The sequence below is a fragment of the Lepidochelys kempii genome, chromosome 1 (genome assembly GCF_965140265.1).
Source record: "Lepidochelys kempii isolate rLepKem1 chromosome 1, rLepKem1.hap2, whole genome shotgun sequence".
In the NCBI taxonomy this organism is placed as follows: domain Eukaryota; kingdom Metazoa; phylum Chordata; order Testudines; family Cheloniidae; genus Lepidochelys; species Lepidochelys kempii.
The window spans coordinates 111475060-111497909 of NC_133256.1; the positions used below are offsets into that span (position 1 = coordinate 111475060).

At 44.0% G+C, this 22850-nt stretch overlaps 2 protein-coding genes across 7 annotated transcripts in view; one reads left to right on the top strand and one right to left on the bottom strand.

Moving 5' to 3' along the window:
• Positions 1 to 1077: 1077 nt before the first annotated feature.
• On the bottom strand, positions 1078 to 6739 carry SOWAHC (sosondowah ankyrin repeat domain family member C). Its single transcript, XM_073350802.1, has 2 exons — positions 2781 to 6739; positions 1078 to 2691 (listed from the first exon to the last, which is right to left on the bottom strand). Exon 1 carries the CDS (start codon positions 6446 to 6448, stop codon positions 4733 to 4735), a length of 1716 nt encoding a protein of 571 aa, XP_073206903.1. The 5' UTR covers positions 6449 to 6739; the 3' UTR covers positions 1078 to 2691; positions 2781 to 4732.
• A 20-nt stretch (positions 6740 to 6759) lies between these two features.
• The window catches only part of SEPTIN10 (septin 10), a 69141-nt gene continuing 53050 nt past the window's right edge, over positions 6760 to 22850 (top strand). For 2 of the 6 annotated variants that reach the window (XM_073350838.1, XM_073350830.1), the window contains exons 1-4: positions 6763 to 6911; positions 16680 to 16797; positions 18162 to 18357; positions 21259 to 21445. In XM_073350838.1, coding sequence (XP_073206939.1) covers positions 6882 to 6911; positions 16680 to 16797; positions 18162 to 18357; positions 21259 to 21445 — 531 coding nt within the window. In that variant the 5' untranslated portion in view covers positions 6763 to 6881. Of the gene's footprint in view, positions 6912 to 16679; positions 16798 to 18161; positions 18358 to 21258; positions 21446 to 22850 lie in introns of all 6 variants that reach the window. The other 4 variants (XM_073350858.1, XR_012159731.1, XM_073350820.1 and 1 more) reach the window with 4 other exon arrangements.

The window sequence follows — 22850 nt, forward strand, 5'->3', positions numbered from 1 at the left end:
TGTTAAAGTGTCTGTTCAGGAAAACTGATGGATTGGCAGGACCAACAGTTGTGCAGGTAGCGGGAACTAGAGATGGGCAAAGTAGCTCTACCCAGCAAGAGTTTCCTACAAAAACTACTAACACTTTCGTGCTCTGGCCTCACCTACTTCTCTTCCAACCCAATAACCGTAACAAAGGGTAGGTTAAGGCCTCCTAGCAAGATCAGATCAGCTATCACATCTCTTGTTTATCCTTCAGGAAGGAGAACAGCTGTACCCATCACACTACAAGAGCAGTCTTCACCCCTCGAGTGTAAGCAAAGGAAGAAAGTGGCAGGCTTGCTGGCTAGCCAATTGTCTAACCTCCAACAGACCATTATGGGGAGAAGGAAAAACAGCGCAAAGAAGAGTGAACTAGAAACAGAGATGGTATTTACAGTCATCAGCATTGCTCCTTCATCTGGACTTGAGCCCTAAAATCAGCAAATGAGGAAGATATGGCAGTTACTAGTAGCATGACTATATGTGTATATACAGATTATCCAGAGTGACAAAAAAGAGTTTACACAAACTGAAAACCTCAGTCTGATTCATTAATAGGAAGTACATTCCGTTCACGTATGTGTTGGACAGGCTTAATGAACAAGCTTTGGTCTATTACTTTGGTATTATGTTCTATGAGAATCTAGGATCGGGATCATTATTTAGGTATATTTGTCCTTCCAAAGTCAGTTTTGATTGCACAGAAACAGCAGGTTCATGGCAGCAGTTAAGAGGTTAGGCCTAAATGAGGCTGCCTTTTGTTTAAAAGGCCAGTCCTATCTAGCATGGATAACTTCAAGGGCACTTTGATGAACTTCAAAGTGAACTATTCAAGAGTACTTAATAGCCAGCAAAAATTGTTATTGTCTTACAAAGAAGAGACTGTATTTCCCCACCACTTGCTAGTGCTTCAAGAGTTATATCTCATCAGTTATCTTGGTGATTAAAAGCAAAAAAAAATAGTAATGGTTCTACAGACCAATCTGAAAATAGCAAACATACACAGTATATACTAATTGTGTGTACAAACACGAATAAGTTAAAGCAAAACACAACTCACTGGCATTTGTTTATTTCAGTAAAATTAAAGTTTGACTTCTGCAGATTCTTCACTCAAATATCCATTCAGATAAACACCCATAAAAAAAAATCTTGTATTAAAAACTGACAGGCATCCAGGCCTCTAATATTTCAGGCAAAGATGCAAAACAAGTGATCAAATGGTTAAGTTACAGGCTTGCTGCATCACACTATCATAAAAACTGAATAAAGGATAAACATTCAATATTTCAAGTGTACCATTAAAAAAAATGACTAGTAAGTGCTACAGTTTTTGTACCATACAAATTGTTTTAGTTCAATTCACATCTTCCTCAGCAATATATTTGCTAATTCAAATACATACATTTAAGAGTACCAGTAGACTAAGAATATCCTGAAACAAGGGTATCAAGAGTAACCTCCTTCCCCACAGAGAAACTTGTTTTAGCTCAAATAAAAGGAGTGGAATGTGAAAGCCAAGAGGTGAAATAAAAGTCTTTAGCACAAGTAGATAGCACAAGCAGAAATTTGATTAGCTAGCCATTTGGAATAACTACAGTAGAACCTTGCTAATTTTGCACTTTTACTCACCATAGTGTACCAATAGCGTGTGCCACAACTCAGATTTTCTAGTGTTGCGGGAAGGTCTCATACCACTAGGACTTCATTACTTTTGTAGACATATTACAGTCATTTACTAGTGTGTTGTGACGTATCAAATTAAAACTAAACTGTGAATTACATTGCAATGCACATTTACCAATTGTCAATTTCAGTAATTTTTACTGGTTCTCCCACAAATTGTGGTTCTTCACAATTTGAAGAGTGCTGCAGTAGTCCAAGATCTCAACAGTCTAAAGAATTTCCCCATCACCAACAGAATACCAATTCAAGATTCTATATTTTGTGCAATGCTTTATCAGATCTAGACTTGAAAAGCTCAACACCTGACTCAGTCAAAATGAAAGTTACACAAGGCTTCATAACTGCTACACTAATGGTTAATATAGTCAAGATTTGGAAATAGGTAGTAGCAGGAAGTGTGTGCTCACTTGGGAATATAGTGCTCAAGGAGCCTCAAGCTAGAATCTTGTAAATGTAACAACCTTCAGCTTGCTTTACAGAAAATTTAGTATAAAGATTATATTTCTCTACTGCAGAAAGTAGAAGGGCAAGTACCTAGTTCTCAAGTGCACTTCCCCCTTTGAAACACCCAGTTCTTGATGCACCAAGTTTATACTGGCAGGAAAAGGCTGAGGGCAGACTGTTAGCTCTGCCCCATATACATATGAACGAAAGTGCTTTTCAGGACTGAATATACCCATGTTTGTAGTGTACAACCAAAAGTGAAGGCACATGGAATTTTATAATATAAAATTAACACCTCCCCATGATTTTTAGTGTTTCTAAACAAAAACAATGACCTGAACCTAAATAATGTATAAAATAGATTAAACTGCTCATCAAGGTCAGTTTTTCTCATAACAGTTTGGCATAGTATTAATTGCCTACCTATGTGACTATCATAGCTTACTAAGGTCAACAGTCATGCAAATACTGGGAAGTGATCTGCGGCAAAGTCCACTCCCCCACATCTATTGTAGGTTTCAGAGTAGCAGCCGTGTTAGTCTGTATTCGCAAAAAGAAAAGGAGTACTTGTGGCACCTTAGAGACTAACCAATTTATTTGAGCATAAGCTTTCGTGAGCTACAGCTCACTGTAGCTCACGAAAGCTTATGCTCAGATAAATTGGTTAGTCTCTAAGGTGCCACAAGTACCCCTTTTCTTTTTATTTATTGTAGGCATTCATGCTATTGCAAATAAAATGCAGAAAGCTGTCAACACGAGAAAGCACAGATCTTTCAGGAGCAACTCCCCTAATATACAGATTTCTAGCCCTTGCAGCATGCAGTTAATTAGTGCCTCAGATTTAGATTTTATGCATTTCTAAAGTCATACACTCTTGGTAAGATTTTACAAATATGCACATACATTACAAGAAAGTGTAACTTAGAGGCATTTTTCATTGGCAGCATTTTGACATTTATGCTCGGATGATTCAATGGCCAGCTGCATCCATGATGCAGCTCTTTTTGAAGAACCTTATGTTAAAATAGCCTATGCCTTCCAAGATTTGCAGGAATTACTGACCTGAACAGCAGAGAAACCAATAAAGTTCTGTAGACTGTATAGAACAAATTTAGAATAGACCTGTCTGAGGTGGAGAATTTCCAAAACAATTACTTTGGGAATTTCCAGTACATTTGTTTGTTTTTTGTAAGACAGGAAGGATTTTGAAGTTTCAAACTAAAGATTTGATTTTTAGTTAAATCAGTTTTACTAGAGAGTCAGAGTGTGAATGTTGCCCCCACTACTTTAAAAAAAAAAAATCAGAAAGTCTCATGAAGCAGCTTTTACTCAATACACCAAACAAACAGGGACACAGGTGGCCCTAGAAAAGAGTTCCTAGGTCCTTCAGCCTACCACAGTTTGTAAGCATTTCAGCATATACTACACTCAAGGAGCTAGTAGATACTACAGCACACAAATTATTGAATGCATAGAACAGTACTATTGCATTTCAATATCTTATTAGTTTTATGAAGATCTCATGCAACAGCATCTATACTCCTTTGTAAGGAAAAGTGATTTTTCTGGATGAGATGTATGGCATAATTACTTAGTTTTACATGAATAAAGATAATCAACTGTAAAGGTGTTGCTATTACTCTAGTGTAGTGTTGGCAAGACAGACCAAAGATCAATAACTCATATGGTACTAGATTTAGTATTTGAGAGTTCACAGTGATTATAAAAGTAAAATTGCTTTGATACAGAACTTAATTAGCAGTTATTCAATGTATAAAAAATTAAAGACCTTTCATTCACACTACTATATTCTGCATTAGCATTCCAACTCTAATAGAGTTCAGTAGTACCTCAATTAAGCAGCAAAGACTTACACCATGCTTAACTATACCTTTTGTAAGCCATCCCATTGACTTCCATATTTGAATTGTGTCATTTGAACAGGTAAAGTTAAGACTGGTCTTAAGTCTTTGAGGACTGAAGCCCAAATGTCTACAGAAATCCTGCCACCGGTTACGTGTTGTACTTAACTATTTAATCATGTGGTATTGCCATTAGAAAAAGAGAGACTTTAAAAATACATGAATGTATTGACAAAATCCTACTTAAATAGATAGCTGTCCATGAAGAGTTGTATATAGTACCGAAATGTAAAGTTTTGAATTCTCTCTTTTGTCTCCCCTACAACTCAAGTATAAATACATGTTTCCAGACCCTGATGCCTAGCTTCTAAAAAGAGGAGGCCCACAGATTTTACATACCCAATACTTCTTTACAGACCCACTGCCCCTGGCTGTACTTGCAAGGAAATAGCTCTTAAGTATGGGGAGCCCCCATTGCTTGGCTTGAAGCAGCTATTTTCTGGAAATTGCTAAATCCCAGGAGCCCTGTGGATGTTTACACTTAAAGCAAAATATTTTGTTTTAACTTCTGAGTTTCATTATCTCCCGAAGAATGCCGAGTCTGGATGAGGGATGGTCACTCACACAAAGCTGTAAACACCACCTCTCTTCTGCACTACATGTTCAATGGGTTCAGGAGCATGTCACACCCCTGATTTAGATACTGCTTGTCTCCCTGCTTATCCGAAGACATTGGATTTAGGTCTGAGTTTGAAGGACGTTTTCAGTGGCTTCTCCTCCTGCTCCTCCTCTTCCTCCTCCTCCCCTTTGAAAGAGGGGGTGGTGTGGATGATCTGGGTGCGGAATCGGATTTTGTTGAGCCGTGGTTTCATCCTGCCGCTGTTTGAGGCTTTCCTGCTCATCTCCTTGCCCTTGCCCAGGGCTGCTGCCCCCTCGCCTGACTCAGTCTCCTCGCCCTGCCCCTGGTGGTGGTGGGAGAGTTTGTAGGCAATGAGGTTGGAGGGGAGCACCTTGGAGAGCCTCCAGCGCCCGCTCCCGTTGCCCACAACGCCCTCGCCCTCCTCCTGCAGGGCCCCCACCAGGCTCCGCATCTCCTCCGTGGTGCTCTGGCTCAGGTAGTTGGCGGCCTTGCGCCCGCTGTAGTCCCTCACATCCACGTCTGCGTCGTAGGCCCCCACGAGCAGCTTGACCACTTCCAGGTGGCCGTGCATGGCGGCCAGGTGCAGCGCCGTGTACCCGCCGCTGGTGCGCGCGTTGATGTTGATGGGCAGCCGCTGCTTGTGCGCGAAGTTGACGAGCATGGCGAGCAGCTCCTGGCGCCCGTGCTTGGCGGCCCAGTGCAGGCAAGTGAAGCCGGTGATGAAGTCGCGCTTGGAGAGCAGCCCCGGTTCGCAGCTCAGCAGCCCCTCCAGGCTCTCCCACCTGCCGTCCGCGGCCGACAGCATCCAGGCGTGCTCCAGGGGGTCCAGCGCTACCGAGCTCCCCGCGCCGCTCTCTTCCTCGGCGGAGGAGGAGGCCAGCGAGGCGCTGTCTGAGTCCCCCCCGCGGGCTCGGGGGGCCCCGGGGAAGAAGCTCCGTTTCAGCTGGGGGGAGCTGCCCATCATCAACTCGCGGAAGTTCTTGCGGCTGGACCTGGGGGTGGCGCCCCCGCCGGAGCTGCCCGGCGAGCAAGGGGAGCCGGAACCGGCCTCGGCCCCCTCCTCTTCGACAAGCCGGGCAGGGGGAACCGGCTCCTCCCCGCCGTGCCCCGGCTGCAGCCCCCGGGGCACGTTGCGCCGCGAGCTCCTCTTCCTGCCGCCGCCCGGGGGCGCCTGGCCCAACCGGGGCAAGTCGCTCCTGCTCCCCGCCTGAGGCGGCTGCTGCGGGCAGCTGGGGGGGCCCTTTTCCCGGAGCGCCCCATCCTCGGGGCCCGGCTTTCCCGGGGCAGCAGGCGCGATCTCCGGCGGCTGCCCCCCGGGACAAGGCGAGGAGTCCCGGCTCCGCGGTGCCGAGTCCGCCTCCTCGTCAGGGGTCACCGCGATGCTGGGCAGCGGCTCCGGCGCCGCGGGGGGATCGACGGGGACGGCGTCCGCGATGCTGGGCAGCGGCTCGGGCGCTGCCGGGGGATCGAGGGGGGCGGCGGCCTCGCTGCCGCCGGGATCGAGGGGCTGGTCACCGGGTGGCGAGTCCTGCTGGTCCGCAGCCGGGGTCCCCGCGGGCCGGTAGCGCCGCCGCAGCTGAACGTACTTGGCGCCGGAGCCGGGCTCCAGGTGCACGGTGGCCACGGCGTTGACCAGCTCCTTGAAGCGCTGGCGGGCCCGGGCGCGGCGCTCCGGCTCCGGCGGGCTCAGCCAGCCCCGGAAATGCTCCAGCAGCTCCGCGTTCCGCGCCCGCCCGCCCCGCGCCGCCAGGAACCGCAGCACTGACTCCGGGCTCAGCGCCGGCTCCTCGGCCATCGCGCCCCAGGCTCAGCGCGGCCCCAGGCTCGCCGCGTCCTGCGGCGGCTCAGGGCGCGGCGGCCGAGCGCTCCCCGCCCCTCGGTAATGCGGCACCGGCAGCATCTCCCGGCGGCGGTTCAATCAGTGCGGCGGCTCGCGGCCCATTATACAGGCGGGGCGGGGGCGGGGGTGTCAGGGACCGTCCGCTCCTAGCTCACGTCACCTCCGAGACTGCAGCCCGCCGCGTGCGGGGATCGCCCCGGGCCGGGGGTGCGAAGCGACTGCAGCGCGGCCCCTCCCCTCGGGCCGCCCCCGCGCCACGCCCCTCCCCGCCCGTTTGCTTGGCCCCGCCCCGCGCGCGGACCCTCCAGCTGCGGCCGGTTACATTCCAACCGCCCGGAGCTTCCCGCGCGCCGCGCCCCTCCCCCTCCCGCGGCGGCTGCCCGGTGTCATGGCTTCCTCCGAGGTCGCTCGGCAGCTGGTGAGTCCCGCCCGGGGGCGCGTGAAACTTTCTCCTCTCTCTCTCTCTGCCCCCGCCCCTGGTCTCCCCTCCGACCGCACCCGAAAAACTTCCTCCGCCGGGCCAGGCCGCAGAGACCCCGGCCCGAGCCGCGCCCGGCCCCTTCCCCCCCGGGCTGAGCGCGTCATGCTGGCCCCAGGTCCGTCCCCCCCCCCAGTCACCGTCCGCCACAGCCCCTTGCCCCCCCGGGCCCTGCTCCCCCCCGCCGAGTCACCCACAACGAGCTCGTGAAACGCCCCCGAGGGAGACTCGTGTGTGGCGAGCTCGCGGCGAGGGGCAGGGGCGGGGGGCAGGGGCGGGGGTTTGCCCCTCGGTTTCCGTCCCAGGATCTCAAAGCCCCTTGCGCGCCGCTGGGCGATGGAGGCCCGCAAAGCGGGCGACTCCCCCAATCAAATCAGTGTTTGGTTGTAAAAGTCTGGGAAGACTCCGGGCTGTGCCCTCAGAACTGTCCTTCCACGTTATGAGCAAACCAAAGGAGGGAAGCGTCGGTCGGCGTGACACCGTGATGCATTAGCTTAACTTTTATTCTTTCTGAATGCTTCCTTTTCGCTCTAGCCTGAGGTGGAACTTTAAATTTGTTGTTAGCAAGTCGAGATGGGGGGGGGGGGGGAAGCTTATGAACATTGATTCACTTAAAAACCATGAGTTTGCTTCAACTGTACTTACAACAGCTTTCACTTGTGACTGCTTTTACATTTGTCCAGGCAAAAATGCTAACAGCAAGGTAGGGTTATGAATACTTGTTAAAATATGTAATTACTTCAGAAGTATTCAAGAAGTAGCCATCTTGAAAACTGTCAATTTGGGAGCCATCCAGACATAGGAACCAATCCAGTGCTATTCAGATTACCAATCATGCAGCATAAATTTATAAAAAGAAAAAGAGTACTTGTGGCACCTTAGAGACTAACTAATTTATTTGAGCCTAAGCTTTTGTGAGCTGTAAGGTGCCACAAGTACTCTTTTTCTTTTTGTGAATACAGACTAACATGGCTGCTACTCTGAAACCATAAATTTATAGTTAGAGTATTTGCTATCCATAATGGTTGCGAACTGTAGCTCCCAAACAATGCACAGACATACATTTGAATAAAAAAATCCCCCAAATAATTTCTAATAATGAGCAAATTTGTCAATTTACTCTCAGTTTATAGGTAAAATTGTGAACAGAAATGAGTATCATGCCGTAATCCTGTACTGAACCTGTGTACGAGGCCCATACACCTGCATGTCTGTTGACTACAGTTTGCAGGCTCTGTCAGCATTCTAAAATTATTACTAGAAGATCCTATTCTGAGGCTTTGTCTTGCTCAAAATGGCTGAGAGTTGCTGCATATTTACAACAACAACAAAAATCTAATAGTCTTGGTTATGTGTTCACATGCTTCAAGGAAAACCTTGCTCTGCATCCTGGCAAATCCTGTCAACTTTCCACTTCTTCCTTGTTCTTCAGATACACAAATCCCAAACTTGGCCCAAATTCACTTTTATTTTTGATGTAGTGAATAATTTGACAGGTTTCAGAGTAGTAGCTGTGTTAGTCTGTATCCGCAAAAAGAAAAGGAGTACTTGTGGGACCTTAGAAACTAACAAATTTATTTGAGCATAAACTTTTGTGAGCTACAGCTCACTTCATCGGATGCATGCAGTGGAAAATACATGCATCCAATGAAGTGAGCTGTAGCTCACGAAAGCTTATGCTCAAATAAATTTGTTAGTCTCTAAGGTGCCATGAATAGTTTGATTAGCTCATGACATAAAGACACATCTTCTGCGCTGTTCCATCTCCGGTGTTGCTTTGTTAGGGACATGAGGGACATCAAAGTGGCCTAAATAACCAGCTGGGGATTTGTCTTGTTTAGGGGAATCCCTGGGTAGAGTTTAGTTGGCTGTTCTTGTGCTTTTCTGTCAGATGAGGCATTTTGAAAGGTGTGTGACCAAAGTACTGAATGCTGATGATCCTTAGCTGGGGGCCATTGTAGTGACATAGATTAGAGAAGTATTGGTAGAAGTGTGCCCTGATTACTCCCAATCGGAGAAGTGCGAAGTCTCTTTTCCTTCACTTTCCAGACTTGCCCCTAGATTCAATGCTGAACACTGCTTCGGTCCATCCAAAAGAAGTAGCCCATTGCGTTCCATTTTGTGAATATTTAATTATGCTTTATATTGCCTTATTAGGATCCAGGAAGTGGGCGGGCTTTGTTACTAAAGGATCCCCCCCACAGCCTAAGGGGGTATCCACAGGACCTGGAAAACCAAGTAAATACGGGGGACAACTAATGAACAACAGGGACGGGAGTGCGGTCAAAGGGTCAAACTAAGGGAACCGGACGGGGACATCGAGCAGAGGACCCCGGAGAGCGCCCACTGCTCCTCAAAGGCATCAAGGGAGTCAGTGGACGCTGCCCAGAGGAACTCTGCCCGGAGACGTGAATGGACAGAGGATCGGAAATAGGCCTCACAGTCGCAGGAGATTCCATCAGCCAACCTCCTCACCCTGGTTTTATAGATGGCCACTTTAGCCAGGGCCAGGAGGAGGTTGACTAGGAGGTCCCGTGACTTAGTGGGGCCACGGTCAGGGAGTGCATAAATAAGGAGGTGAGGGGAAAAGTGCAAACAAAACCTTAACAAAATATTCGTGAGGAGCCGGAATAGGGGCTGCAACCTGGCGCATTCCAGGTGGACGTGTGCCAGGGTTTCCCTCATGCCACAAAAGGAGCAGGTGTCCGGGATTGGGGTGAAACGCACCAAGTACACACCCGTGCTCACGACCCCATGAAGGAGCCGCCAATTGATATCCCCGGCGGGCTTCGGGACTAAGGTGGAATATAGGCTGTCCCACCGGGGCTCCTCACCCTCTAGAGGTGGCAGGAGGTCCCGCCACTTTGTGTCAGGGCAGGACGTGAGGGTGAGGACATGAAGGGTGTGGAGCACGAGCATGTAGAGATGTTTCTTTGGCACGATCTGGAACCGGACCAGCCGCAGCTCGCGGAGCCGGCTCACGGTGAAGGGGCGGGGGGATCGGTCGGGTCCACGGGGCAGGGGCCCGATGAAAAGGTCCGGAGGGCCTGGGGTGGAGGGTGGGCGGGGCGCGCCCTCTCGCAGTACCCGGTCGAGGTAAACCCGAGCAGTGGGCGGCAAAGCGGCCCTCACCTCCTGAAGTACGCGCAGGGGAGTACAAGGTCTGGAGAGCCCCATGCGCTGAGCGAGCCTCAGGGGATCCAGCCAGTCTCCCCGGTCGTAGTCCAGGAGGTCTCCGATTGCAGTTTTATATTGCACGTTGCATACAGCATTCTGTATAGAAAGAATTATAGAGGGAGTAAACTAGAGAACAAAAGTTTCACAGGCTGGACTCATGACTCTTTTATATGAGCAGAAGGGAAAAACTGCAAAAGACTAGCATAAAAGAAGAGTTGAAATTTAAAAGATAAATATGCCACATAGTATTCTTGTGGGTTAACTACACTGAGAGGAGATTTGAAGAAATGCAGTATCAGCAAAAATGAAATGTGATGGGGATTTAAAATTTATCAGTAAGCTTACAGATTTGGAGAGGCAAGAGAATTCTAGATAGGGCAGCACAAGCAAACAAACATTACACAGGAGAATAGCAGGGAGGGGAGGGGACCAATATAAAAATGGATGGGACAAGTTCGAGGGTAGTTTGGAAACACAATTTTAGATTGGATTGTAGATATTATAGTTAGAGGGAAGTGGAGACAAATAGTCTAATTTCTCAAATTAACAAATAGTAGTAAAGTGCTCCAGACAATTTTAATTGAATTTTAATTGAATTCAATCTTCACAGAAAAACAAACAGAAAATTTCTAGGAGAATTTCATTGTGATTCAACAAAGGAATTGTATAAATTACCAATACATAATATGAATAGAATTGTAAGACTGCTTATGATGCAAGTGTGTAAAGTACTGTAGCTATGCCTGAAAGAAAAGAAACTAGAATAATTGAAGATGAGCAATCCTGCAGCAGGAATTGCTACAGTTCTTTTTTAGAATAGAAACTTGTCTTCAGTGTTGTTCAGTATAGTGGGAAAGCTTGTTGTTTAGAAGTTATTAGGATTTGAAAGATACATTGTAGTTAACTTATTAGTCTTTTAAGTATAACATACAATTTAAATAACTGCACTCCTGCCCCTTGCTATAAATACTTGTATGATATAGTTGAGTTGTAACCAAAAACTGATGTTTTCATAGCTCTCATATTGCAATTTTGTTCAGAAAAGACATTTGCCCAACAATTTTCTAAAGCAGTTAAGTCAGTAATACTGCCATTTTACAATTTTATAAGTTAGTCTGCTTGTAGGTGCGTTATGTCCCATCCTACTTGACTGCTAACTATTTTCATCCATTGGAAAACCAGGTGATAATGGAGTTAAGACTCTGAAGAAACCCCCAAACTTATTACAGCGTTGATCAAATACCACAGAGTTCTTCTTGGGGTATGTGTCTGTGTGGGTCCCACTATAGGTACACATGTGCCACGTGTTGTATGAGATCAAAATCTGTTGAATAGCAGTGTCCGTTAGACTTGCAGCTGCCTCCATGTGCTCCTGTTGAGGGAAGAAAGTACAGAGTGATCACAACCATCCCTCTGTTCCCTCTTACTACATATGGGAACAAGACAGAACAAGTAGTGTCCGCCCACTACCCTTAGTGGAATTTAACTTCAATTGCAAATTAGGTAGTTAGGGTTAACTCCCTTTAAAGTATTTTTCCCCCTGGTACATCCCCTTAAATTTTATTTGTCTCTCTGCTTTCTGTCCCTCTGCACATGCCAAAATGGTAGATTCAAAGCCTTTGGATTTCAACCCATGTCAATCCTGAATGGATTAATTCCATTCACTGAGAGCCACAGCTACTCTCTGTTTTGTCTTGGGGAAGCGGTGTGCAAGACTGCTCAGTAAGAATGAGGCAGTCCAGACACATTCAGCTGAAGCTATATCTCCTCAAGAAATGTATGAGAAGAACTTGAGACCCTAGGCGCCAATTGCGTGGAGCTGGAACATCCAACGGCAGCCCCCCTACCAGAATCTCCCCCTCTCCCCAGTGCCTCCTGCCTGCCGGTAGACCCCATCAATCAGCACCTCCCCTTCCCTCCCAGCGCCTGCTGCAGATCAGCTCTTTTGCGGTGTCAGGAGGCGCTGTGGGGGAGGAGCAAGGGCGCAGGGCGCTCAGGGGAGGGGGCAAAACTGGGTGGGAGCGGAGAGGGAGTGGGGAAGGGGTGGAGTGGGGGCGGGGCCTGAGCGGAGCCGGGGGCACCCCTCCCCCCAGCAGATTAGAAATTCGGTGCCTATGTATGAGACCGCAAGGAGTGAGGATCAATATACAAAACTGATCAGACATCTGATAAGTCTCTGTCAGCTAGTACCCCTGCCAGACAGCATGCAACATCCAAGGTTGGTACCTGTAAAAAATCCTCTGTGTTGTCAAGTAGGGATCCAGCATCAAGGAGTGCCCCGATACCAATTACCACCCTTACACAGAAGACTGTTACCGTTTCCTTGCTGAAGCAAGGAAAAATCGAAACACTGGGATGCGCATGGCTCCTGGCACCAGTCCCTTTCTTCCCATAAATAGAGGCCCAAATCTTTGCTCTTCAGGAAACAAGTGCACTAAGCCCACTCCTCAAACAGACAAGTGATGTGGGCTCAGTCTCTGGCTCAGCACCAGAGAAGCACAAGCCATGCTCAGTAATTAGGTATGTTTCCAAACACTGACATTGACACTGTCATTGACGCTGGCACCGAGATTGGCACCATCGATGGAATCTTTGTTGGTAGTGGCTGATTCTATGTTGGAGAAGATAAACTATGTCCCAGGCATCACCATTGGCACCAGTTTTTCTATACTTGGTACCGGTGTGTGTTTCTGAACTTTCAGTACTGAGGTCTCCTCAGTCCTCAGTGCTGCCTCTCAATGATGTTTATTCTTCATCTCCATGACTAGGACACACCTTCTGTTCTTCATCCAGCAGGGAGCCTTTCATCTCTCAGATCACCAAGGTGAGAGTTTCTCTACAAACCAGAGACACTCAAGAGCCCAAGTGTATCCACCTCTGGCATGGCAATGGCCAGGTCAACCCTATCAGAACCAACCTTACCAATATAATGCACCATCTTCTCTTTGGAGCATACTGGTGACCTCCATCGAGAGCATCTAGGAGCCAGTCTGCTTCCTATTGTTCAAGGAGGCATAGAGGGATCTTGATCTCCTTTTGCATGCCTTTGCCAGACCCTTTCCCACAGATGAGGAAGAATAGCAGTATTTTTTTGGTCATGGCCTAAGCTACACCAAAAAGCCCAACTAACAAACGTTTTAAAATGTTAGGTTATGTTTGAAGACATTAGTTACATTCCTACTTTAGACAGAGAGAGGCTTGGTCTACACATATTTTTTTGTACCAGTATGATTATTTGGGCTAGGGGTGTGCTTTTTTTTATTTTATTTTTTAAATGAAGTAGTTGTACCAATACAACCCCCTTGGTGTGGTTTCAGGTTATACTTCTATAAAGGTACATATACTAGTATATCTTCTTCCCCTTCCGGTATGGGAATAAACTCCATTATTTTGGCATAAGGCATCTTTATATCAGTATAACTGTGTCCGCACTGGGGAGGGTGTATACTATATTAACTATGGTGGTATAGTTAAAGCAGTACAAATTTTGTGTTTAGACAAGTCCAAAGAGAGTGTTTACCATTAATAGCTGCAGTGAAACTGAAACCAAAGAGTCAGCAGGCGGGCCTGTGTGTGGACAAGAAAGTGGGAGGAAGAATACACGTTTGGTATTGCAGTTGGACCCGCTCAAAAGATCCTTCTAAATACCAGCACAGGAGAACAAAATCTCTTCAACTGTTTTTCAATTCTAAAGAATTAAAAAAAAAAAAGTAATGTGAAGTCTGTTTATTCACATCTGAAACTGGTAACGTAGCAGAATTTTCTGATGCATTCTTGATCCATTGCTGATTTTGCACCTTCAGCAGCTGATGCTATTTAAAGAGTGTTCTGCTAGAAAGAAGAAGATAGGATGATCTTGTGGATAAGGGGCTAGGCTGGAACTTGGGAGATCCAGGTTCATTTCCTGGCTCTTTCACTTTTTCTCTTGGAGTGTATACAAATCAATTAATGCCATCTGTGACTCATCTGTAACATGAAGACTTCTCTATTGCACAAGGAAGTTGTGAAAATAAATCCATAAATGCTTGAGGCTTCAGATAACTGTACACATCTGTGCAAATATTTTATTAGTTAAATTTGTCCATGTACTGGTTCTGAAATCTGTTTTACAAGTTAGTCATTCTCATATCTCACGTCTGAAATGAGATTTTGTACCTTGTGGTTTTATACTCTAAGAATAATAATATGAAAATCTAATTTCCATTCATAATTTATGTACTGAGTGAAGATAAGAAATATAGTAAATATGTTGTACCCATATAGTTACATTCTCAAATTTGCTGCTGTTCCAAGAATTCATGTATCTGAAGAAATTTTGAAAATGATATAAATATCTCTGGCAGAAGTTGAGCCACTCAGTTTCCTGACCAAAACACTCATCTACAAGTATCTGATGTGGCAGAAGTTCAAGGACCCAAGGAAATAAGCCAAGTTGGACTTTTGATATGAACTACATAACACTGCTATAGTCAAAGTTTTTGTTGTGTAGTGAAGTATGGTTATATTTAGGAAATTAATCATTAAAAGGCGTCCTGTTGTTGCACATGTTTACTATACTTCAGTGCCATTATCCGCTTTGCAGTGAAAATTTGTTCTATTCTGTCATCTTCATTGTTAATGAACTTGGAAGCTGAATTCATCATCTGGAATACTTTTAATTTTTTTTATTTTTTAAAGTAAAAGGTACCAGATTAACAGCTATAGAGACTGGGTCCTCTATTTTTCCATTGAGCAAGTACAGAAAGTCCATCGGTAGCTTTCTCTATGCGACTCTGTTGATGGATTCAAATCCTGACATAGATGGATTGATGCCATTTGTTGTTGTGTTTTTGTAGACATTTGTCCACTGAGACTGTTAGTGACTTACGCAACATAGCAAACAGTTGCATGGTAATTTAGGATACAACTAACATGGTCGGGATTTAGGCCAATGACCAGGATATGAAAGACATAGTATCCCTCTACAATTGTGCTGAGACTCTAACATCCTCTGTGTGTCTCAAATCTTAATTGTTGGTGTTATAAAGAAATAATATAGCTTGATTTTTGTTCATATACCAGGTTGTATCTTCAGTTTTGTTAGACAGAAGTGCTGTTCTTGTCTTTTATGTTGCCTGTTGTCCCCTTTGCTCCATTAGGGACTCCATGTCCCATTTGTTTGTTTCAACACCCATCTCTGTCTCTTTTTTTATATTGGCTCCCACACATTGGAGTGCCTTTCCTGAGGTATTTTGTCATTTTCTCTTTTTCAGATTGTGACTATATTTGAACTTGTTAACTTGTTAACTTCAGTTAACACCATGTTAATTTTAGAAGCACCATGTTCAGTAGTCCTAAAATGTAGTGTTTTCTCCTTAAATTGTTTTTGTCTATGTACATTTTTCCAGCACTATCAGTCTAATATGGGAATGAGAGTAGCCTTTAGCCTCACACATGAAAATCAAGAAGAGAATGAATAAATATTTAAATTATTATAAGAGATGTGTGCTAGAAAGATTCAGTGCAGTTTCATAAGTACTAAACTAACATCAAAAGGCCTGACTGAAATATGTCCAAACATATTCAGTGTAAAGGATGACACTTTTTTCCCTGAGCTTCTAAATTTAAATAAAAATCCCCCAAACTTAGTGAAGTAGGCAAAGGCTAGAATGTAAACCCAGGTTAAGGTTAAGTCTTAGGATGCTGGCTGTATTGGAAGGCTTAGGGAATTGATAGTGGTTTGATGATTGGAAACATAGGAACACAGAATAACATGGACCTGTGGCTAATCATGGTTTTGTCCATCTGTTTATGCTGACTGGTTGTTTCTTAAATTGCATTTCAGGTTCTACAGTTAATATGTGGAAAAAGAATATTTCCTTTTATTTTAAACTGTTTATGTTAGGCATTTCTCATATACCCATCACCAAGGTATCTAAGTACCAATTCATTATTAAATAATTTAAAAAGAACTATCCACTTCTGGTATTCTAACTACATATGTAATAATATCCATTATAGTTGTGATGTATGGATAATTTTACACATTAAAAAGTTCTCACCGCTCACACATTTAGAATATGTTTTTATCTGTGTGTACCTTTCCTCAAGTTTTCAGTCTCTGTTTTGAACTCCTGCTGTCTCTCATGTTCTTCTCTGAATTTTTTCTTTATTTTTAGAGGTAAATCAGTGGGATATCCTTCATCCACAAGTTTCCGTTTTCATTAGACTAGTGTGCTTTCTTTTGTTTATAGGCTCTGATCTCACAAGTCACTTAAGCATGTGCTTAACTTTAATCATGTGAGTAGTCCCATTCACTTCAGTGGCTTTGATGGCAAATTAGCTGGCTACAGTAAAACTTAACTATTTATGCCATCATTTCACTAAATGAGTTGATACTTATTGTTCCACTGACAGACTTTGCAAACTGTTAATGTTTTCTTCTGTCACTTACCATACCTAAAGAAGAGTTGTAGTTTACTCGTAGATCTCCCTGTTTATCACTGTTAATTGTTTGGCAACACATTTTCTTAAATAATCATTTTTCCACAGCAAAATGATAATTGTCGACCCTTATCTCTGTCTGGCCATGTTGGTTTTGATAGCTTACCAGATCAGTTGGTTAACAAATCCATCAACCAGGGCTTCTGCTTCAACATTCTTTGTATTGGTAAGTAATATACTTTTTTTTATTATTGACAGCAGTGAATATTAAGTATTTGACCATAAACTATCTCTTGGCACAAATATTAATTTAAAAAAAGTGGATGACAAGGTTACTGTTACCTCCTATAAGGAAATGACTGCAATATTGATCCAATGTGATCCTAGGGTGTTTTTGCCTTTTTAACTATGAACCATAATGTGCCTCTTTTTATTAAAAAGAAAAGGAGTACTTGTGGCACCTTAGAGACTAACCAATTTATTTGAGCATAAGCTTTTGTGAGCTCAGATAAATTGGTTAGTCTCTAAGGTGCCACAAGTACTCCTTTTCTTTTTGCGAATACAGAGTAACACGGCTGTTACTCTGAAACCTCTTTTTATTCGCAACCATCCTTTTTAATTATCTTTGTTGTACAGTACTTTCATGATCAGGCTTGAGGATGCCTTAAGTCTTGTTTCATGAGCAACTTCCAGGATTCTTTAAAACTTGTGGTCTACATCCAACTCTTCCCCAAAGGTAAAGTATTTCAGATAACTGAACCCAAGCCACTTGCAGGTCTATAGGTAGGAGGTCTTGAAGCATTTTTATACTTATTAATTTTCTGGCTGAATATATTGGAGTTCTTTGGATATACAGGCAGACACACAACCATGCATCTTCCTGAAACCCAACACTGAACTAAGCAAGGGTATAAATAATCTACACCAACCCATAATTGTCCTTCACTTCCTCTCTGTCTATTAGCTGGTGTGGTTGAAGAACAGACCTCCCTATACGCATGGAATAGCTAATCTTAAAACTTGTGTAATATAGTGAAGATGGATAGCTGTGGTTTTACTACTGACTTAATGAAATAGTAAAGTGTTCTTGGTGTTAAGGTTTTCTCTCTTTCCCTGTCCCCCACTGATTTTTGGAATGTTAGTGCCTAGGCCACCACGGCAGGCCTATGTAAGCACGCTAAATAATCTTTATTTCTCATTTGTAAAACACTAATCCTATTCTTGGATCTTAAGATTCTAGTGAGAGGCACAAAAGGAATTCCCTTACTGCTCAAAGGTGTGTTTTGTTGTTGTTTTCCCTTTGAGTACTGATAGGTGTGTGTGCATATGTTCTACTTGTCAAGGAATTGAAGGTTTGAGGGAACATTCAAGGTAATGAGGCACTGGCAATTGATTTTTTTGTACAAAACACATTTACTGGTGCTTCTAAGGGTCAAAAAGAGGAATTTGCTCATATATTTGGAGAAGCCAATGTACAGGTAATTTCTATTTAAACTCTTTTAAGAGGGCAATAGCTATAATAACACCTATTATGCTTTGTACAAATATATGCAAATGCAAACTTCTTACTTTTTCTTTTAATTTTTTCAGGGGAGACTGGAATTGGAAAATCAACCTTGATAGATACTTTGTTTAACACCACTTTTGATGACCGCGTATCAACACATTTTCAACCAAATGTAAGACTCCGAGCTCAGACGTACGAACTCCAGGAAAGCAATGTTCGGTTGAAACTGACCATTGTAAATACAGTGGGATTTGGTGACCAGATAAACAAAGAAGATAGGTTAGTGTTTCTTTGCGTGGTAAGAATTTGATTATGGAAAATAACCTTGTCTTGAACTGTGGAGTCTGAGAGTAGGCTTTTCAAGTTAGGTATGTGATTAAGAAAAATGTGTGGTACAAATTACATATGTACTCCAGATATTTAATTATACATTTTTCCACGTAATTAATTGATTGTATTTTCTTCTTGTCAAGCAAATCATTTGAGAAATCAACATTTACTCTGCCCTCATGTGTTCATGGCTTTATAATGTGTTACACATTATATCAATAAAATATATAATAGTGATGGGCATTTTTTGAACTTTCATATAATTATACAGATAGTAAGTTACAGTACAATATGTTCTCTACAGAGTTGTGTTTTTAAGTTTCAGTGGGATCTACAAAACAATGTAAATTGGAAGAAAAATCATCTGGATTTTTTAAATGTAGGTATATTTGAAGTTGAACAGCGTATTTAGAAGACGGAGCATTACACAGCTAGTGAGTGTAGAGTATTCTTTTCTGTCAGTTCAGTTTATGAATATTTAAATTCATCAATTATTGTACTGATTTTCTTCTGACTTTTATTGGAATGACCAGTCTATGAAGCATTTTAAATAATAATTTGCATTATTTAAGAGCCAAGTAGTGTTGGGCATGGATGGAGGTTGTCCATTCACTTCCAGAACATAAATTAACATTAAGGCTACTTTTTAGTCATGGGTATTTTTAGTAAAAGTCATGGGCAGGTCACGGGCAGTAAACAAAAATTCATGGCCCGTGACCTGTCCGTTACTTTTCACTCCAGACTAAAATTTGTGGGGGGAGGGGTACCCGGGGGAGCCGCGGGTGCTGGAGGAGGGCGGCCCGGATGCTAGTGGGGTGGGGGACAGGTGTTGGTGTGCAGCCTGGACCACCGCTGGTGCTGGAGGGCAGGTAGGCAGTGGTGTGTGTCCCAGGATCCCCGCTGGTGATGGGGGCATGGGTGGCAGGGCCAGCAGGCTCCGCACCTCCTCCTCACCCCCAGCAGCAGCAGAGTTTGGGTGTGGCAGAGGATTGGGGCATAGGATGGTGTGAGGTGGTCCCTGAGTGGCGCTTACCTGGGGGGCTCCCTGGAAACGGAGACATCTCCCTCCCTCAGGTCCTAGGCGGAGGCGTGCCCAGGCAGTTCTGCGCGCTGCCTCCACCTGCCGGCACCACCCCCGCAGCTCTCACCAGCCGCTGCAGAAGTCACGGAGATCATGGAAAGTCACGGAATCTGTGACTTCCGTGACAAACTCGCAGCCTTAATTAACATTATAGCATAGGATACCAACGAAAGAGTGTTCCTGCTAGTGACTTGCCTAGTCTTGCCCATTTCTGTGATGAACAATGTTTAGATGATAAAGAAAAATCTCAGATGCTGGTGTTAATGATACGCAGTAAAATATTTCATATTGCAAGCAAGGCTGTCTTCTACCTCTTTCAAATTCGCTTTCCATGTAATCAGTGCCTTTGAAATTTCGCTTCCCATGATTTGGTCTACACTCTGTGCAGCAACAGATACTCAGGACCTGCTGCTCTTATGTATACAATAACATGTTTTGAAGATATATTATGGATCATAATTTGGATCATACAAAACAGGGCAAAGAATCTTTAAAATGTAGTTAAAATACAAATCAGATTCTCATTCTTTAGAGGATAAGTTCCTGCTCTCTTACACACATTTACCAGTAATAAAGCTCCCCAAAACACAATACTGATCTCCAAAAGATGTGAAAATATCATAATTATGGACAGTATCAGTCACATGCTATTTATAGTGATCATCTGTTATTTCCAAGATTGAATTGTGAGACTACAGAAATTACAGAAGTCCATTAAATGTATCAGTTAAGGATTTCAGTGAAAAGCATAGCTGATACTCTGCTTTTCATCACCAGTAGAGAAAAATTTAACTGTATCCTTCATCCATCCTGTGCTGCATTAGTTTCTTAAACTAGTATTCAGTAACTTTAGTTTTACATTGCGTAGACAGTTTGATCACTATCCATACATTTAATATCCTGTTCTAGCATATGACTTCTTGAGCTTCTAGTGTATATAGTTGATATGTAAAGCAATATACTCCTGGGGGAATTCTGCTCCAAAAAATTAAAAATTCTGCACACAATATTTTAAAATTCTGCAAATTTTATTTGTCAAAATAACACTATATAATCATACCAGTTTTAGTTATTTTGGTAATTTATTTCAAAATACCTGTCAGCAAGTATGTCTGTAACAATACAGACACACAAAAATGCCCCCGGGAGTAGAGTTAAATAAACCCCTATGACAACCCAGTTGCTCTTTCTCTACCTCCATCTACCCTCCCTCCCCAGCCCAGCTGGGGGGCCAGACACTCACAACCCCCTCCACCCTGCCCACCTGCAGGGCCCCCTCCAGCCAATACATTTGAACTCCCTCCTTCTCACAGCCCAACTGCGGGCCCCCTTGCCCAGACACGCCTTCTCCCCCATCCCCCCCCAGAGCCCAGGGTTCCAGAGGGAGAAACAACCTGATGCTCGGTCCCAGGCTTGTGTTGAGTTTCCTGCACACCACCCTCTCTTTCCCTCAGGGCATGCTGGGAACTGCAGCTGCCAGGAACTCTCTAGTTCCCTCTCACCATGTCTTCTATGTGCAAGCTATGCTCTGCTGAGTGCAATGGTCCCTAGTGGTAGCTAGCAGCACTGCAACCTATTTCTGTGGGGGAAAGGAAATTCTGCATGCACAACATTCATTTCTGAAAATTCTGCATTGCCCAGTGGCACAGAATTCCCCAAGGCATAAGCAATAGTATGCAGAAAAATATAACAGGGATTCCCTTTTTAGTCCCTCTCTATCTGAGAGAAACTAATCTTTGATTGCTAACACATCACATTTTTTTCCCCAGCTATCAGCCAATAGTGGATTACATAGACGCACAATTTGAGGCCTACCTCCAGGAAGAACTGAAAATTAAACGCTCCTTGTACAACTACCATGACAGTCGCATCCATGTCTGCCTCTATTTTATTTCACCTACAGGTCATTCCCTTAAAACGCTTGATTTGTTAACCATGAAGAATCTTGATAGCAAGGTAAGATTGTTTGAAACCAGTTTAAATGAATGAATTTGTAAAGATTCCTATTTCTTGCAACATCTTGCTGCTCTTACAATTCTTTATTTGTGGTCTTTTTAATACTGTCACTTTTTAAAGTAAAGTCAACATATTATGTTGTCAAGAAATATTGCTTTTTTTCTTTGCTCATTGAAAGGGATGAGGGAGACTTCTGCATTAGGCAAAGCTGAAAAAACATCTTACAGAAATGAAAAATTCCGTGGCAGATTTCTTTGGACAAAATCTGTCTCTTTGATGAGAGAACCCTTCTACCTTGGATTCCTTCAGTGTCTAATTCACCAGAGCAGCATTCCTGGAAGTCAATTGCTTCCATGTAGCCTGATCATAAACTTGGACGGGGTCAGGTTCCATAGCACTAGCCTCTTCTGCAACTCTTCTGCATCTGGTGTGTTTCCTTTTCTTTTTCTGTAGCTCCTAGCTGGTGACTCTTGCTGCTGTCCTCATTCCGTGTATCTCATGTTCCAAACCCTGGGAGATTATGCCTGAGGGATAATACCCCTGCCATCTGGAATAGGGCCTGTGATTTGCTCTGGAATCCCTCTCCCTCAAAATTCTCTATTTGTCTCAGCACTGTAGATCCTCTTCAAGATATGTCTTATCCTGATGGTCTGTTAGGTCGCTGGCCCTAGCGGTTAATGTGGGCTTAGCAGCCTGGGATTCAGAAGATTGTTGTTACTATTGTTGTTTCTTTGTAATACTATAATGACTGGAGACACTAATCAGGGTTGGGAGCCTCATGTGCTAAACACTATACAGACTTTGTAAAAGACAGTCCCTGTCCCAAAGAACACTCAGTCTTATTTAAGAAAAGATACAAGATGTGGGTGTCTGTCAGCCTAGGATGCTAGCTGACTGAACAGCTTGGACTGGAACTGCTCTGAAGATGTCCAGAAAACTGTGTTGGAAAGCAGATTAGCGTGGCTTTCCACTAGAAATCCCTCCTGTATGAAATGAAAGTGATTTTTCATTTGCACAAGACAGATGGTGTCTAATCCTTGCTAGTTTTCTACTCCCTTTATTGTGGGCTGCCTGCTGCATCTTAAACAGTCTGGGTGCACCTTTAGCTCAGTGAGAGTATACCTGCCTATGACTTTGGCCGCATTTCACCACTGGGACAGGACTCTTTTAATTTTACAGCAGAAAAATTTTTAAAAGGTCTACCTTGTATATTTCCACCTCTTTGGTTTCCATCCCATAATGGGATTTAAATGTGGTGCTCGCCCAGGTAATAGAACCACCTTTTCACCTTGCGTTTCACCTCATGGTAGTTGAATCAGTTCAGCCTTGGGTATTCAGACACTAATGGCTGATTCACTGAATGTGGTATTTCTTAAGATGGTACAACAGCATGCCTTCCTCAAAT